At 39.1% G+C, this 19,672-nt stretch overlaps 1 protein-coding gene across 1 annotated transcript; it reads left to right on the top strand.

The window, feature by feature from the left end:
• The first annotated feature begins 3,510 nt into the window (after positions 1-3,510).
• Positions 3,511-18,871, top strand: stx10 (syntaxin 10). Its single transcript, XM_083906483.1, has 9 exons — positions 3,511-3,560; positions 4,007-4,082; positions 8,862-8,955; positions 11,316-11,410; positions 12,523-12,585; positions 14,403-14,504; positions 15,041-15,147; positions 16,304-16,398; positions 17,653-18,871. The coding sequence occupies exons 1-9, from the start codon at positions 3,526-3,528 to the stop codon at positions 17,727-17,729; spliced, it is 744 nt and encodes a 247-aa protein (XP_083762609.1). The 5' UTR covers positions 3,511-3,525; the 3' UTR covers positions 17,730-18,871.
• Positions 18,872-19,672: the final 801 nt, after the last annotated feature.

Genomic DNA, 19,672 nt, shown 5'->3' with positions numbered 1-19,672 from the left:
GAAAATACTTGTCTTGATATACTGTCTGGATAGTAAAAGTAAGTTGGCACATTTCAGGCAATGAGGAACTAAGAGCAGTGGACAAGATATGGTCTTAGCTTAAGGATATCTTTCAATTCAATTCAATTCAATTCAATAACATTTTATTTGTATAGCGCCAAATCACAACATACATCATCTCAAGGCACTGTACAACATCATGCAGAGAAGAGAAACCCAACAATTCACACACTGAGCAAGCACGAGGCATCAGTGGAGAGAAAAAAACTACATTTTAACGGAAATCTCTGACAGAACCAGACTCAAAGATGTGCAGCCATCTGCCTCGACCGGTTGGGGTGAAAGAAAAAATGGGGGACAGAGGAGAGGTGGGGGACAGAAAGGGGGAGAGAAAGGACAAGAGGGAGGTGAGTTAGAGACAGAAGAAAGAGACCAGGAGCAGATATACAACAACTGTATCAAGTTATACGTTTACAGGACAGTTAGAGACAGTGATGACATGTTTATAAATTGTTGATAACATTTTTTTTACTGATATCGACTTTTAATTATAGCATAATAATAATGGTGATGACATGTATGATAATAATAATAATAGTAGCCTTGAAACTGGATCTGGATTTTGCAACCGGCAAGATGAGGACACAGAAAGAGAGAGATAGGAAAAGAAGGAAAGACTAATAGGGAGAGAAAGAACAAGGTCAATGACATATAATGAAGTCATATTTATACCCCGAGTGTGAGAGTGAGTGTGAGTGCACCACAGGAATTCCCCCAGCAGTATAGGTCTAAAGCAGCATAACCAAGAGATGCTCCAGGTTTCCCTGAGCCAGCTCTAACCATAAGCTCATATATAGCAGATATCATTATATCATGATAGAGTTTCTGTACTTTTCCTGGTTTTAAAGATTGGTATGATCATATCTATTATATTGAATACATTTGTGAAATACACTGAATATTATAAATGAAATATAATTTATATTCATTTAAATAAAAACAACCACACTTATAGTCCATATTTATAGTGAATTCAATTGTTTCGAACATATGAAAATATCCTTTATTTAACATAAAAAGCCAAAGAAATATAGCAGGTATTATCTGAAATGAATAATGAATAAGTTAGTAATAATACGAGTATTTTAAGATTATCTAATACAGATCATAAACAGTAGATTATATTATATTTTAAAGTATTTACAGCGTATTGTCACATTAATTTGAAAAGCACAAACTTTTCATGAGCAATAGGGATTGGGTGCCCTGCACCCCAGCCCCTGACTCATCCTGGGAGTTGAACCCGGCAACCAGCTCAGTTCCTTTTCTCTTAGCCATGGGTTGCCCACCCACAACCCTAGAAATTATGCACTGGCCAGAACCAGGTTGACACGTCATAGACTTATACAACCAGGACCAGGACATAGACCACTGTCTATGAGGTGTTAGGGGTTGATTTTATTGCGAAACGACTTTGTGGTACAATTTAAATCTGTATGAAAAATACTTTGGTTGGTTGATTGATTGATTGATGAGTTGCAATTGTCCTGTTATGACTGATTTCTTCTGTAACATGTATGTAATGGACTATCACAAATGAGACCAAAACTGGGTTCAGATAGAGGATGATTTCTTTCATGGGCGTAAACTGCTTTGATATTTTATTATTGCTGTTGTTGACAGCAAAATCATTCCAACATGAGAAGAAAAAAGTTTGTATCGAGCTGAGAACCTATCTATAAAAGTGGAGCTTATTAAACTCAACAAGCTTTACTTTAGGAATATATGTGAGCACAATTAAATAAGGAGACTTTTCAACACAGGGCATGAAAAGTTTACATTCTCTCACCTTAATAACCACAAACCAACCTAACATTAGAGCACATCCATCTTGACAGAGAAACAAAGGTTAACACAACAAGCAAATGTTTGTGTCAGGAAGTGTCAGGGGACAGTTTTTATTAAACTGAAATGTATCTCCTTCAGCTCGAGTGGATCAGCAGTGATGTTTGTGACTGTTGCTGTGAATTTTCACAGGAAAGGATGGGAGGAAGTGGTGAGGAGGAGGACCAGAGGGGAGGGAACAGGATGAAGACGGGAAGGAAGGAAGGAGCTGGACAGGACAGGGTGGCATGGAGAGAACTGAGACAAATGGGTGGGACAGGAAGGACAGATGTGAAGGGAGGAAGGGGGAACATGCAGGCCATCCTGGAGGATTTGCTGAGTATGCATTTTGGCAACACACCTCATCGGCTGGTTCATTTTAATCATTCATTCATGTGCATCATGTATTATTCAATTCACATCTGACAAATCCCTGATGAACAAAAAGAGATCTGTCTATTTATCCCTATGAAAAATGTTTCTCTGAAATTGCCTTTCTACAATCACAACAGCTTATTTGCTTGTTTTCACTGTCAGTCCTTGAAGTATTCACATCTTGTATATGAAGTCCTGCATATGTTCTGAAAACCATGTTTACTTGACACATTGACACATTGTGTAGGCAAAGAGGCAAATACAAGCTCCTGACATTGCGTCTGTATAAACTCTTCTATACTGTAATTTACTGCCAACTCAGGCAGTGATTGCATGGTGGTTACCATGACAACTAATCGTATACAGATGTGTACCAGTGAGTCTTCATCTGCTCCCACACACTCCAAACTTCCAGCCAAGTCTCTTTTCTTTTCTTCTCTTATAACAGCATAAACCTTCCACTTTGTGTATATATATATATATATATATATATATATATATATATATATAATTCCACCTTCATAGAACTGTGCTCAACATTAAGATCACTGTTGAAAGTACATTTCCTCAAATTTTTAAATTTAAGTACATTTCTATTGTATAGAATATATATATATATATAGTAAATGTATATAATAATATATAATAAAATGAATGTGAGCTCTTTTTTAAGTTCCTGTTTTCTGCTTTAATCCGTACAATAAGACAAAACAAATCAGTTCAGTACAAAACAGTCTTGTTCAAAAACATGGTATAAAATCAGAGATTGGAATGGCAAGTTTAACTGACATCCAATACTGCTCGCATAGGAAATAAATAACAAAAATGGTTGAAAATTAATATATACACTATTCATGTAGATACCCTCATACACACATTCATACACCCACATGCATGTACTCATACAGATGCCCACACAGTACATACAGAAACAAATGAAAAGTATATGTTGAAGCACTTGATAAATAAGGGGCTGTGTTTGAGATTGATCCATGCCTTATTTATTGTGGTCAAAATAATATGCAAACAACAACAACTATATAATTCAGTATTTCATTCTTATAAAGAAATGATGGTTTCTTAGTGATATTGGCTTGTATCTAGTGCACTGTGAAATGCTGCTGGTTAAGATGTAGACAACAATCTTCTGTCATAAAAGACTTCTCGTTTCTTGTTTATTTACTTTACATAAACTATCAGGAGCAAACGCTCAGAGGGTTGTGGGAGAAGAGCGCATGCGCTGACAGGGAAGCGGAAGAGAGCATCATGTCGGTGGAGGATCCATTTTTCGTTGTGAAAGGGTGATGAATTAACACATTAAGCGTTCAACTTAGCTTCGTCTCGAGCCGAGTGAAGCGGTTATACCATCGAAGCATGATATGACATGATATTACCTCCATAAAAACTTCGATAAAATACCAAAGTTAGCTCAACGGCTAAGCTAACTAGCTTATTTGCTAGCACCAGTCGATGTGGTTGTGTTTGTTAGACGAACGAGAGTGATGTCTCGCTATTTACTTTTGTTTTATTGTGGTTTCCGCATGAGACGGCGGTACTGCCTTCATGTGGTAAATTAGCTGAGGATGCGACACGCAGCTCCGGGTATTTGTTTTGGTTAAAGTAGGGGCGTAGTTGCGGAGCAAATCCTGAAACCCAGCAACCATGTGTGTGATGGGTGAAGTTAGAAGAGCTAACAGCTACTAACAGTTAACATGTTGATGTCTTTCCTGTGTGTGTGTGTGTCCAGGGAGGTGCAGAAGGCCCTGTCTCGTGCTCGAGGCCTGTATGACAGGTGGGAGGAACTGTTGCAGGAAGGGACACAGGTGAGCAGAGCTGAGGCTCCTCTAACATCATCACTGTCCTGGCGCTGGGAGCCACTGAGTTTCATGTTAGCCCCGTTCAGACCTGGTACTTGCACTAAGGCTGCAACTAATTTTTGTTTTTGACTAATCTATTATTTTTTCATTATCACCTATTTTGGACTTCTGTTTAACCTACATAAAGTGGACTCATGCGTGTGCTTTAATAACACAACATTTATCACAGTTAAGTACCTGAAACAAATGATCACATATTTCTTACAGCTGCAGTTATCAAATTAATATGCTCAAAATCACACAGTTGATAAGTGAAAGAGGTTTACAATTCACTATAATATCTAGTATCGACGTGCTGAAATTAAGTATGTCAAAGCAGCTTCGCTTGTGGCACCGATTACTGCCGTAAAGTACGTATTAACGTAAGTGAACTAGCGTTACGCAAGCCTCTTCCATGATTTTCCGACTGATAGACATACGATACAAACATATTATGTACTTGCATCATAGGCTGATGGTTAATTAATAAATTAGCATGTGATCTAAAAATATTTACGAGGTATCAGCGTTATTTGTGAACTCACTTCTATACAGTATGTGATGATACATCGGCTCCGGGGTGTCGTTGTTTAAGGTGTTCGTGCATCGCCGTAGTGCTACCATGGAATGAGAGTTTTGCGCTTCACAGAGATTGCATTTAACATGTTTCGCTAGTTTATTTTCAGTGAAATGTTCCCAAACTTTGGAAACTTTGGGTCGGAGTTTTCAAGCCTCTTCGTCTGTTTCTGCCATAATTTGTGCATTCTTCTTCTCTGCTTCTGCTTCTATCTGCTCAGTGTAGTCACACAGACACTGCCACACATCACGTGCAGCTTTAAAAGCCAATAATAATATTTTTTCTAAAAATCGCTCTCGACTGCGAGAAATGCTATAACGACAATAGAGGATGATTATTTCTATTTAACTTTACTGGAACACATCAAGAAAATATGTATGCAGTTTTTTGTTGTTTAAAAAAAAACATCTGAAAAAAAACACCCTCTACAGGTGTCAAATATTTACCGTGTTCTACCCTTCAGTGTTGGGCAAGTTACTCTAAAAAACTAGTTACAGTACTAGTTACTTCTCCCAGAAAGTAACTAAAGTAGTTGCTGAGTTACAAATTCTAAAAGTAGGTAGGTACTTTGGTAGTAACTATTGGGTTACTTTCAAGTAATTTTTAAATACTCACGTGTCAAATAATTTTGACGGAAACATGTGTGCATGTTCAAATGTTTATGATAAATCTGAATACTATAATGAAATGGACACTCACTACAGTACAAGCAGAAATCCACAGTGCACAAATCTAAACTATTTTAACGTTGCTGTGGGAAAGTTAGACTAGCATCCAATAAAATGTGATGGATTATTTTAGATATTATAATTACTATGCTTATAGAGTGGATTGATATAAATAACACAATATATGTTTTGGAACTTTTTAACTTATTTATTGCACCTCAACAGGCCACAACGAAGCAAAATTAAATTATGCTTGTTAAGCCATGTACCAAAAATAAATAATAAATATATTTACTCTTAAGTGTAAATTAGAAAGAAAAAACAGTCAGATTTTACATAATGTAAGTACTTTCTTCCTTGAATCTTCCTCTATCTTCGTCTATCTTCATCGAGAAAGATGCATACTAAAACCACTGAAGTCGTCTTCTTCAGTGTCGGACTTCAGAACAGCTTCAGAATGACTTCGTCAGACACAGTCTCTCTTTCGTTGTTGTTCTCTTCATCACGCAGTAGTCCAGCCTTTCCTAACCCGCTGGTGATCGTGGATTTTTCCACACTGCCCCACACTGTCAGTATCCACTGGCAGACTTGAGCTAAAGTTGCACTTCGCACTAGCGTCTTTTCTCAGCGCATTATTTCTTCCACCCCGCCCCGTGGAAGCCGTTAGCCTGTAGAAATCATAATCATAACGCTAGATTACTAACGCGTTACTAACACCGTTAGTCCCATCACTGCTACCCTTACACTTGAACAATAACACAGCTCTGTTAATACTGGAGTGGAACCTTAGTTAATATTACTGATAAATCCTGTGTTTGTCCTACTATTTCATTTAAAGAAATATCTGCTGTAAAAAAACGTCTATTACGCCAGGTTTATTGAAGACATGCTTGAGAATTACGTACACATGTTGCATGAGTAAAGGGTGCTTTCACACCTACAGCATTTGGTGAGCACCAAACATGTTTGGTCCCTTGGTTCGGTTTGTTTGCGTAGGTGTGAATGAAATCTCGGTACTTTGGTGCACACCAAATCAACCGGTCCGAGACCTGCCTGAATGGGTGGTCTTTATCTGATCTACTTTGGTACGGTTCCTCTGGTGTGAAAGCAACCAAACCAAATGGGACGAAACGGTAGAGTTTAATGTAGGGCTGCAACAACGAATCAATAAGATTGCTAAAAATGTATTACTAAAAGCGTTTGCAACGAATTTAATTATCGATTTGTTGAGTCGCGCGATTAATATGTCACTCCTAGGCACGGAACTGTTTACAGATGCCGACTGTTTCATGCTGGTTCATGCACGCCCACAGCGAGCCTTGCTTGCGCGTAAATAGTGGCGCGAATAAGCGAGTGAACGACAGCTTATATTTTAGACTTGAAACATGGCAGAGGCGGAGAAAACCGTTCACCCATGTGGGAACATTTTACCATTCATGAACCTAAAAAGTGTGTTAGCTGCAATCTTTGCAAGAGCGAAATGGCATGGCACGGGAGAACCACGGTGATGATCCAGCACCTAAAAAGAAAACGTCGGAGAAAAAATGTCGGAGTCATCCGTGACAAGGAAGGAAGGAAGGGAGTAAGGAAGTAAGGACATGTAGCATTAGTCTCTCATGTTTCTCGTTTAGTGGGTTAATTTATTCATTATTCAGCTTTACAAACATGAACAGTTTATAAAACTAACGTAAACATTAGCTGGTTAATGTGTGTGTGACTTTTTTTTATTCTACTTTTAAAGCACTTACAGCTTAAGCTGTATTTCATCTTTTCCCCCTTTTTTAAAGCACTTACAGCTAAGGCTGTAAGTTATTTAAAACAAGTTTACATACTACAATGATGGTATAATGTAATGAGTAAGTTTCAAGTGTACATTTTCTGTAGTAAGCAGGTGAGAGTCAAGTGAGGTCGAACATTTTGTCGACACAGGGTCAAAATCAACATATTAAATCTACTTAAATGAGTATAAATAAGTACATGTTTACTTAAACCTGTGTGAGAATAAATAAATAAATTACTTAATATTATAAAAATGTGTCTCTTCTGTAAATGTATGTATATCATACATTGTATGCTTTTTTGTGTTTTTTTTAATAATTTAATATTACTTTTGATAGCTCAGAGACGTTGGAGCAATAACCTGTTGTTTTTACACTTTAGTCTGCACTGTGAATTTGAAATGTTCCGTTTTTTAATAAAGATGTGGCAATTACAAATGTTTCTCTTTTTTAACCATTTAATCGAAAAAGTAATCGACCGATTAATCGATTATTAAAATAATCGTTAGTTGCAGCCCTAGTTTAATGCATTATGGGTATGAGATGAAATACAGGATTACAGGAAGGCTCTGACTTTATGCGTCCTCTGCCCAGTGTCAATCCCCCACCATACACTTTACGGCAGCACAGCGCTGCCATGAGGGTATCTTAGCCAATCAACCATATTCAGCGAGCCAGCGATCAGCCCCGGTGACCGCGGTGCATACGTTCCGGGGCGGTGACGTGCCTGGTGGAAATCGGGGGTTCGGGGGTGCCGTTGGTCTTTGCTGTCTATTTTGGTTCCTTTAGAAATATGCATATGTGAAAGCAAACCGTACCCACGTCTGTTCGCTAGATTGTAACATTGCAACATAACATGCAACAACGGCTGGTAAGGACCAAAGCAATCGAAATATAGGTGTGAAAGCGCCCTTAAACTCATTGACAGCTCACTAATATATAAGACCAGCTTTAAGTTGCATCACTTCATTCCAAATTCCAATGATCACAGAATTTGACAGACAACAGAGCTAGTGGTGCCTGAAACTTTTGCAAAATACTCTATGTGTTTAAAATGACATTCTAAACGTCAGCCATATCTAAGTTCTCACATATACTTATAACCAAACCTGGTGTTCAACAGCCATAACTTATGATAAGACACAAGCGAGGCGCCTTTTCAAGGTTTCCTCCCTAGATACCAAGTTGCCAGGCATCTGGACCAAATACACAATCTCAAGGCTTACTAACTATATGTATCAGACCTGGCACGCTGCTCACCAGAATCTGCAATGATCTGCAACTTCTCCTCAGATCTGAGCTGTATTCAATAAAATCTTTCAACTTAACTCATCACTGACTCCAGGGGTTCCATCACTGGTCATCTCACCTGATAATCAAAAATCTCTGTGACACTTATGAAAAATAAATGTTTTGTTAAAACATGAACTTATACATATTTATACAAAGCCTACAATATTGAGTGACTTTTACATTTCTAAGGCAAATTTGAGTGTCATTTAGAACAATAGAATAACACATTTGAAGCTAATACAGACATGTTTTTGGCTTAAATTAGTTTTTTTAGTTTTAGTGATGGTAAGACTGAGAACACCATGCAATGGCACACATTGATAGTGATCCCCTATATTACATGCCTTGCCTTGACTGTGTTGACTTTGACTATGCAGTGTAGAATGTTTATTCTTTATGTTCGTGTATAGTTAGTGTTTTTTTCTCTCAGGTCAGTCGGGATGAGCTGGACTGGAGTGCTAATGAACTGAGGAATTGTCTGAGAGCCATAGACTGGGACCTGGAGGATCTCAGTGAAACCATCAGTATCCTTTCAGTGAGAAAATAAGAAAGTTTCCCTCAACTTTTGAAGACCTATTATTCTTATAGACAGTGGAACAGTTTGACTTGCATGGTAGTTAAACATAGATCTGTAATATGAAAAGACTTTCAGTCGTCAGGAAAAAACAGGCAGAGGAGGGATGACCTGCTTCCATTTGACAGTAGAACTTCTCTTTTGGATTTGACTCAAGACTGTTTTTGTTGTTTTGTATATTAGAATGTTGCCACTAGCAAATTAAATTTAACACTGTTTAAAACTGTTCATATAACAGGGTTCAGCTGAATTTTATTAATATAAATATTCAATATAGTCTCAGGATCAAATCAAAAGGATAAAAGACACTTTATCAGTGATTTTTCAGTTGTCAATGTACTGTGTCCCGGGACCGAAGGGTGGTCCTTTAGATGGGCTCCAGGGAAAATTTATCCCATTTCGATGACCTTTTGGTTTGTCATTTTGGCTGACCACACATACAGTTGTCCTCTTAAGTTTACATACCCTGGCAGAATTTACGATTTCACACAAAAATAACAAATAACACTTCTTTCACTCATGGTTAGTGGTTGGATGAAGCCATTTATTGTCAAACAACTATTTTTACTCTTGTAATACATATATACATATGTAATTACAACACAAACTATCCAAATGACCCTGATCAAAAGTTTACATACCTCCAGTATTTTTTGATAACTTACTGCATTCATCTTACCAGCAATTCTGACCGAATGTCCTGTGCCTTTGTAGCTCACACATCCCCAAAACATCAGCGATCCACCACCGTGTTTCACAGTAGGAATGGCACCTTTCATCATAGGCCTTGTTGACTCCTCTCCAAATGTAGTGTTAATGGTTGTGGTCAAAAACTTAAATGTTGGTCTCATCACTCCAAATGACTTGCCAGAAGGTTTGAGGCTTGTCTCTGTGCTGTTTGGTGTATTCCAAGTGGGATACTTTGTGGCATTTGCATAGTAATGGCTTTCTTCTGGCAACTTGACCATGCAGCCCATCTTTGTACACGTGCCTCCTTATTGTGCATCTTGATACAACCACACCACATTTTATCAGACAGTCCTGTATTTCACCTGAAATTATTTGTGGGTTTTTCTTTGCATCCTTAACTATTTTCCTGGCAGTTGTGGCTGAAATTTTAGTTGGTCCACCTGACCGTGGTTTGGTTTCAACAGAACCACTCATTTACCACTTCTTAGTTAGAGTTTGAACACTGCTGATTGGCATTCTCAATCAGCAGTGCATTATATCCCTTTCCTGTTATATATAGTTCAACTACCTTTTCCTGCAGATCCTTTGCCAATTATTTTGCTTTCCCCATGACTTAGAATCCGAAAAACATCAGTGCAGCACTGGATGAAAGATGCAAGGGTCTGTCAGGAGTCTAGAAACTCATTGACCTTTTATACACACCCACTAATTTAATTGTATTATTATTATTAATAATAATAATAATAATAATAACAATAATAATAATAATAATAATAACAATAATAATAATAGCCATAACTATAAATAGCGATTCAAACCCATTTGTGTCAAATTGTGTGCATGTTATCAGGCCAAATCACCAGGGTATGTAAACTTTTGATCAGGGTCATTTGGATAGTTTGAGCTGTAATTATGATTTAAAAAGAGTAAACACAGTTGTTTGACAATAAATGGCTTCAGCCAACCACTAACCATGAGTGAAAGAAAAGTTTTTGTGTTATCATTAATTTTCCTTCAAAAAATGGCCAAGAAATCGTAAATTCTGCCAGGGTTTGTAAACTTATGAGCACAACTGTAATTAATATGCATCTTTCACATGCTTAGTTATCACTTCTCCACTCACTTCTATGTCAGATATTCAACATGCAAATAGACAATGAGGAAAACAAGAACTCTATAAGAAGAAAAGACAGTTCTTATTCAACATTTGTTTTAAGTTTTAAGTTGTTTATATTACTCTGATTCACTTTAAATGTAGATCTTATATTTGTCTAACTAAGCTAATAGTAATGTCCCTCCAACAGGACATAACATGGCAAAATGTCTCTTAAACAGACTTCTTAGGGGCACATATTCTCTTCTGTTCAGGTTTGATGGATGTCATGTTTATTTATTGCAAGTATACACACCCACACCTACACCTGGTCTAAGCTAAAGTTTTTAAAATTAGACCCACAGACTGAAGCCTGTGAGGTAAATGTGCCCCTTCTGAATTATTTGCGTCAGAGACGCAGGGCTAACAACATTGCTGTAGTCTACAGTTAATTTATATTTTTAAAGGTGTTTTAAAATGAGTCATCTGATGTGTTGTCTGGTTCGTTTGACCCTTGACTCTTTCAGGTATTGTGGAGTCAAATCCAGGGAAGTTCAGACTCGGAGACAATGAACTGCAGGAGAGGAGAGACTTTGTGGAGAGAACTAGGAAATCTGTCCAGGTACATTTCAACACAAACCATCACACATGATCCATCCATCCATCCATTATCTACCGCTTTATCCTCCACCAGAGGGTCGCGGGGGGTGCTGTGCCTATATCAGCTGACATTGGGCGATAGGCGGGGTACACCCTGGACAGTTCGCCAGTCCATTGCAGGGCCACATATAGAGACAAACAACCATTCACTCACACTCTCACACCTACGGTCAATTTAGAGTGACCAATTCACCTAATCCCCATATCGCATGTTTATGGACTGTGGGAGGAAGCCGGAGAACCCGGAGAAAACCCATGCACACACAGGGAGAACATGCAAACTCCTTTCAGAAAGGCCCTTGTTCCGAAGTTGTCCCAACGGGGCTAGAACCCAGGAACCCGGGTCTTCTTGCTGCAAAGGCAAGAGTTCTACCATCACACATGATGCTAAATAAAATCTATCTTGCATTTCTTGAAGAAATGTTTGCTTCACATATTAACTAGACATATATTACTTTAAAAATGTGGTCTGAGGCAAATCATAGAGGAGCAAAACAAGAAGAAAACATGAACATTTAAGAAGCCCAAACCGTAATGTACTAGTCAGTCACTTGATAATTGTTGCAGTCATTGTGTGATTTACTTTAAAATTGTGTTGCCAGTGGTGAAAGGTGAAGTCAAACTTTAAACATCAGTGAAAGCAACATCTCCCAACAGTGAAACACACCACAGTAATTTGTCTATTTCCACTGAAGTATTGTTGTAAAAAGGACACAGAGAATTGATTGTCAATCGTCATCTGTCTGTTATTTTTACTTTCACTGCTTTTGTTAAAGCTCCTGACTCGGCTGAATTGAACCTCTGTCCATGCTGCAGACGCAGTGGAAAACATGAGTCATTTTCTAACAAAAGCCTTAGCGAGTGAAGGTACGGTCCTAAAAATAGACCTGAAAGGAATTGAATCCTCTGAGCCAAACAATAGATTTACTGAGAACAAACAAAATACTTTCTCAGACACTTTGCTGACATGTAAATCAATACATTTTCTGAAGCTGACCCAAGCTGAGCGTGACCTTATATTTTATTATTTATTGTAAAGTTACAGGTGTTAATCATTTGTGTGTTTGTGTGCAGGAGATGAAGGATCAGTTGTCCAGTCCTTCTGTGGTGGCTCAGGCAGAGAAGAATAGCAGAGAGGTTGGTGAACATTCAGGCTTTATCCACACTACAACATACTCATTTTAAAATGAAAACAATATGTATACAGATTAGTGTCTCTGGGATTAAAAGAACATTTATGTTGTGGAACGTACCTGTACCCTTTCAGTAGTGTTACTACTACTGCATTGTTACAACTAGAGCTGGGACGACTAGTCGACTTCAAAAATTTGTTGACATGAATATTTTGCGTCAATGCGTAGAGAGGGGGAACACAGGGTTCAGTCCTACGCGCTTAATCCAAATGGAGCCGTTATTGCAGTTTGAAGGTGTGTATTTTATCCTTTCTGACACTGACACGTACTTTGTACATACATTTTGTGCGGATATACTTGCACAAATTGGCAATATGATGGTATAATAGCTGTTAGCGGTCAACAGAAATATAAGCACCCTGCTTCTCCTCTCTCTGCAAACAATTCTCACTGAGACTCAGGTGTATCAAAAAGTCAGCGTCAGCCCTACATTGTTGCATACTCCTTTATACAAATTTGTCTCGGTACAATAGTACGATAAACTTTCTTAGGTTTCCGGTGGATGTGTCTGTGCAAGCCGAATGGATGGTGAGGGTACGGTGGGACGAGGACATCTGAGTTTATATGTCCTCGTCTGCAGATTAAACGTTTCTTCTTTTTTAAGTCGTACCGCTATATAAGTAATTAATAAGCACAAGTTACAAGACTTGTATCCAAAGTCCGCTCATTTCTAATAAAATTTACTCGACTACTTAGCACTTCACTAACGTCTCTGGGAAATCACAACAGCAACACACCGGAAGCAGCCCAGCATACGAGCAGCCACGGTTGCTAGGTGGAAGTTCCATTGTGCATGTAGCCTATACTATGTTAAACACAGATATACAACACCTAAGTCAACAAAGTACCCTAGAAACACATATCAGAAGACAGCATCACTTGTCACACTCTCTCTTTCTATTTCTCTCTCTGAATGTGTGTGAGTGGGTGGGCGGTGGGGAGAAAGGTAGGTCATAGAGACCACACTGTTATGGTAATTACTCAGAAGTCTGCAGGAGGCAATAGATGTTTCCGCTACACACTGTCACAATATTAACAGTGGTCAACATGATTTATTCTTCAAATGCTTAAAATCTTATTTCATTGTGCAGCAGCAAGAGAAGAGCATTGATTGACTTGAGCTTTTCTCATCTCTTTTTTTCCAACACGCCGGAGTCAGGACACATTTTAATGCCAGTTGTGAACTGATGCACTTAAGCACCTTTTCCACCTATGGTCCCAGCACGCCTTGCCTCTGCTCTGCACAGTTTAGCTTGGTTTTCCACTACAAAATAGTACCTAGTCAACGTAGGTGGAATCATCACTGCACGGCTGCATGAAACTGCTGTGACTTAGTTTATACTGCTGATTGCGGCATCACAAACCCTGCCGCTGTATTTCAGTCCAGTGACTGTCAGATGGATCTGTGCTCTGGTCATGGAGAAAGTACTGAACACATATTTTAATTCACTGATTCTAATGATTCAGTTGCCCTGAAAACAACTTATTTACAAGTTACTAGTCACTCGTTTGTGTGTGCGTGTAAAACAAAGTCAATGAAGTCACAGCAGTTTCATGCAGCCGGGCAGTGACTCCGCCCATGTTGGACAGTTACTTTTTTTGTAGTGGAAATGCAACCTAAGCCGAGGTGAGGCGAGCCGGGGCCATAGTGGAAAAGGGTCATAAGATCTGTACGGGGCTCAACACAGTTATTACTATCATAATACACAGATATACATGCACGTGTGATTTTTCTGCTAACCTCATGCCATGTGTGTCCAGGCTCTGCTGGCCGCCTCAGCCCAGGAAAGGTCAACAGGTCTGGAAGCTCATCTTGTGTCTGCTAACTCTAGATACCTCCAGGAGCAACAGGAACAACAGCAGGTATGGACGGTCTTTATGTAACTTTACTGTTTTTTTGTCTAATTTTGTGTCCATCCATCGAGCCTGTTCTTGTGAACATTATATGTCAAAAATGCCTTGAGATTATTTTTGTAATCGATTAATCGGTCGATTATTTTCTTGATTAATCGATTTATCGACACCATAAAATGTGAAAAAGCATTGATCTGTGTTTGTCAATGGATATGGTGATGTTCTCGAATGTCTTGTTTTGTCCATAATGTCTTGTTTTAATTCAATTTTATTGATTATTTGTTATGTAGAGCAAAAAAAAGGAAGAAAATATTAATATTTAAGAAGCTAAACCAATCAGAAATGAAAAAAGCTTCAAACCGATTATTGATTATCAAAATAGTTGACAATTAATTTAGTAATTTAGTAATTGATTAACTGTTTCAGCTCTAAGAGAATCCTTTCAAATTAAAACATTTACTGCTGTGTGTATGGTGGACATGTTTGATGTGAAAAAAGCAGCAAGAAGTGATGCCATTAGGGTACTACTGTGTGTGTTTGAGTAGCTTATCGTGCAGGAGCAGGACGAGCAGCTGGAGTTGGTGTCCGGCAGCATCAGAGTCCTCAAAGACATGTCAGGTCGTATTGGAGACGAGCTTGATGAGCAGGCTGTGTGAGTGAACACACGCAAACACCTTTATCTGTCAGGTGTGCTGGTTGTGCACTTCCTCAGACATTTAAGCATCTTTTACACGTAGCACTCACACGACTGGTAATGGGCATTGTAGAAGCTCTTTAGCTATTGTCACCTAGTAACCACAAAGAGCTGTGGTTACAGCCGTGTACCAGGACTAGGGTTGCAAAATTTGGGGAATTTTCAAAGATGGAAACTTTTCATGGGAATAAACTAGGAATTTTCAAAATTGTAGGTTGGCTCTTCATAGGGAACTTAAATATAGTTGGGGAAAGTATATTTAAGCATAATCTTTACTAAAACAAACGATGCCAACTGTGACTCACACTGACAAGCTCGATCCACCTGGTTTAGTCAGAAATGGGTCGCGGATCCTTTCCTTCGCAGTTTGCGGGTTTTTGCTCGTTGGGAGTTACCGCTCAAACTCCTTTTTCTCATTTTCTTGCAAGTTTTTTGGGGCTTCATTGAACCATAACTATGATGTGACATGGGAGAGAATCCGGTCATTTTTTGAAAATAAAAACTAAATATTTATTTTTTTCTGTGCGGCCCAGTACCAAATGACCCACGGACCAGTGGTTGGGGACCAGCCCTTCCCTAACTTCCCTGTTAGTTCCCCTAAATTCCCATTAAATCCCATAATTCCCATTATTCCCATGGAAAGATTCCACTATGGAATATTTCCAAAATTCCTCAGCTTAACCTGGAAATGGAATGGAAATTTACCAAAATTTTTCTGCCCCTTTGCAACCCTAACCATGACCAGCTTGCAACATGGTTGGTTGTACACGCTGTTGATTCTTATTTCTGGTTCCTGTGACAGTCATTGGATGGTCAATTATTGTGCTGTAAACGTTTACCTTTAACCGTTATTTCACACATTTTCATTATTATGAGAGACAATAACAATATGTGTGTGCAGGTGGCATCAGACATGCAAGCTAACCAGTGTTTCAGTAGTTCTATGATCTGAGTGCTGTTTGCCCCCTGGTGGAAATATCCTGTAATGTGTGTTCTAAATTATTAGTAAATCACACAGCATGTGTTTTTGTCTTGTTTTTTTCTTTTGTTTTGTTTTGTTTTTGGTATTGTACACTGTAAAATTAAAATGATACCTTGTTTTGTTAATATTCAGTATGTTAGGTGATTTTGGTGATGAGATGGACCAGACCTCGTCCCGCATGGACTCTGTCCTAAAGAAACTGGAGAAGGTGTCTCACATGACGAGTAGTAAGTTACTGTTTGAATTATTATGTTTGTCTGTTTATAATTGTGCCAATGCTTCATCAACACTATTGCTACCTTTACATGCCCACGATTAGCCTTCTTTAATCTTTTTCATAGGAGTAAAGGCCACATTATACTTCTCCGACTGCGTAATGCGTTATCCGACTGCGTAACCACAGAGACCCTTTGAGCTTTCATACTTCTCCGTCGCAGTGACAGATACGCACTGCAATTTCCCGCCCCGATCAGTAGGGTTCGCTACGCAAGGTTGTTGTGCTTTTGGCTACAGTGAGCAATGGCGTCTGAGAGAGAAAGACTGTTGTTGTTGAAACAGTGGCCGTTTCTCACTTTTCTGTGTCACGGAACGCAGGTTTTAAGACAATTTGAGGCGAGAAATTGGCCATTTAGAGTCTAAACATGTGCTGTGTGTGTTAAGATATGATGTGTTTATAGTTTGGCAGCGACGTTGTCGGCGGTGAACAGCGCCGCCTCTGTGGACGCTCGGTGCGCACAGTGGCCGGCACAGAGCAGCGTTAGCTCGGCCTGTCCTGAGGACCAATCTCAGCCCTTGCCGTCTCCGTTGCAGAGGCTCTCCGACAGGCTCTGCGTAACCTACAAAGAGCACTTTACACAGGAGTATAAATTGGGCTTCAGAGTTACCTCTGCTTTTTGCCAGTCCGTGACGAGGTTTTCACTCACTCCAAACTTTCTTTCTGCTGCTCAATTACTGTTTTTGGCTTCATACTTTCTAGTTCCCACAGTATAGCTTTTTCTTTTTGGTGCCATTTTTATCTGCATTCTCTCTATCTTTATAGTTTAGCCATGTCGTTTTTTTAGTGCCGCAGTAGCAGTGCTCAAATGTCACAAGTGTGGACGGTGCCCTCCGTGGTCATAGATGAAGTATATTTTTGATATATAAGTCGCTTCTTAATATAGGTCACATGGCCAGCCAAACTAGTAAAAAAGCTGACTTGTATTTTACATTTCTGTTCATTTCTCCTTTTTTTTTTTTTTTTTTTAATTTCTCAATTTTTTTAAACAATTTTATGCTGTATTTTATTTGTGTAATATTTTCCCATCACCCCAAACAGAGGCATCGAGAGCCACTACAGCTGTTGGTTTAGCTTGGTGTGTCCTGGCGTTAAAGAACATCAAGGGGCCATGATTTAGAAAATCAACTGCATAATATTTTCTAAAGATTTAGCATGAACCTGTGTGTTTAAATAATAATGGTGCTTTGTTTCTGTTTTGTCCAAGGTCGGAGGCAGTGGTGTGCCATAGGTGTGCTGGTCACCATCATGATCGTGGTCCTCATCCTCTTCTTTGCGCTCTGACATCAGTGACCTCTGACCTCTCGACCACACTCACCAACTCCTCCCTGAGATGACAGTTGGACGGATACAGGAAGACCGACGTCACCCCACCATCTCTTCTTCTGTTCACATGGAGGAGGATCTGGTGGTGTCCAGACAGAAGATTGTATCCTCTTCTCTCTGCTTTAAATACATCTGGTGGGGAAATACACTGCTGGTGTAACCCCACCCGTTTTATGTTTTTTTGTATCGGTACATTTCTGTTATTGATGAAATAATGGTACTGAAGGGGAAGGACAGGAAGCGGGTGCTGCCAAGATAAAAACACATTTGAAAATACATTTTAGTATATTAAGGTTTAACATCCAATAAGTGCTTCATGAAAGCACACATGTAAAATTATTTATGCATCAAGTTACTTATGTGTCCAGGAGGAAAAGGGCTTTCTTTGGAAGTAAAACCAGAGAGTCACCTACAGTTGGACACATAAAACAAACACAGCTCGTAACTCTCTGCGTCTGTTACTGCTCAAGTGGAACTCATGGTAATGTGAAGTCATGTGAAGGATGCTCTGAATTGGAGCTGTGAGAAAAGAGTTAACAGTTAAATATGATCAAATGAACATAGAAAACAACCCAATTTGAATGTGGAATGTATTTATACAGGGTAAAGCAATTTAGACAAAGCCGACTACCAAAACAGAGGCTCAGTACCAAGAAAAGTTTCACTGATAAATATAGTCACATAGGTCATATTTATTTCCTGACATGAATGTTGCATATTTTGTCAATAATTAGGCCATGTAATTACCTTGGAAACAGCAGTTGTTGGTTGTTTTTTTTCTTATTTGATGGCATACTGATACCTGAACCACAAATGTTCTCAGTCATCAACAGTAGTTTGCTATAGGCTTGGCTGGATTTGAAAGTAAACTCAATCAAGTCCAGTTGCCTACAGTTTACTGCTGAAAATGAACCACAAACTCCTCCTATTTTGTAAGCAGGTAGTTCTGAGAGGTTACAGAAATAGAAAAATAAAAAAGACAGTTGGGGAAGATGAATGGTTTAGGAAAATGGGAACAAAACAGCTGATGTGACACATTTATATGAGCTGGCAAGTGAACCCTGATTCTTGGCAGGTTAAACGGCCACATTTTGGACAGTCAGTTTTGGACCCTGATAAATATCAATTTCATTTGTGTTTTTAGTGGATCAAAGCATCAGGGGAGGGAGGAGATGCTGGGGTGGGTTTTTTCAGTGTTGCCTTAAATCTATTTTTATACCATCATGAATTGTGCAGAACGTCTATGTGCCTGTGTGACTCACTTTAAGAATGAAGTACCAGCAGTCAAATGTAGTCTGCAGGTTTTTTTGCAGCCGATTTTTACTGGCGAGCACATTTCAGCCACACAAGTACAAGTAGTCCCCTCTGAATTCAGCTGCTGTGGTGTGTTTATGGTCGAAACAAGAACACATAGGCCACCCTGCACTGACAGGACATGCTGGTTTGGCTCATCTACCGACCACTCTTGTTTGAAGGGGTCTGGTCATTTGTTTCATGCTCCTGATTCTGATCATTTCTCCTTCTATCTGCAGCCAGCTGCCTTCACACCACTTGCTTGTGTTTGAGCACATGATTGGCTGAGACTGTCGGTTACAGTAGTCGTTGAGTGACTACCTTGGCTCAGGGCAAATGGGTTCACCAGGTTCTTGAAAAGCATGCTGATGAGTGGAAGAACAGTTGCTGGGCAGGATGTAGCGACACAGATCTCAGATTAAGGCCTACAGCTCCCTCTGCTGGGGGGCTTTCAGCCATGTTATTCCTTTGTGTCATGGCGGGTAACATTGCCCACATTAGGGTGTTGCAGTGCACTACACATTGAACAACTCTGATGCTTTAGTGTGTTGTTTTTTTGTGTGTAAAGGAATGTTTGTTAGTCATTTTCATATTAGATTGTCTTTTAT

This window comes from Microchirus variegatus, assembly GCF_963457635.1.
Source record: "Microchirus variegatus genome assembly, chromosome: 19".
NCBI classification, from domain to species: Eukaryota; Metazoa; Chordata; class Actinopteri; order Pleuronectiformes; family Soleidae; genus Microchirus; species Microchirus variegatus.
This window is presented reverse-complemented; position numbering and strand designations above follow the sequence as displayed.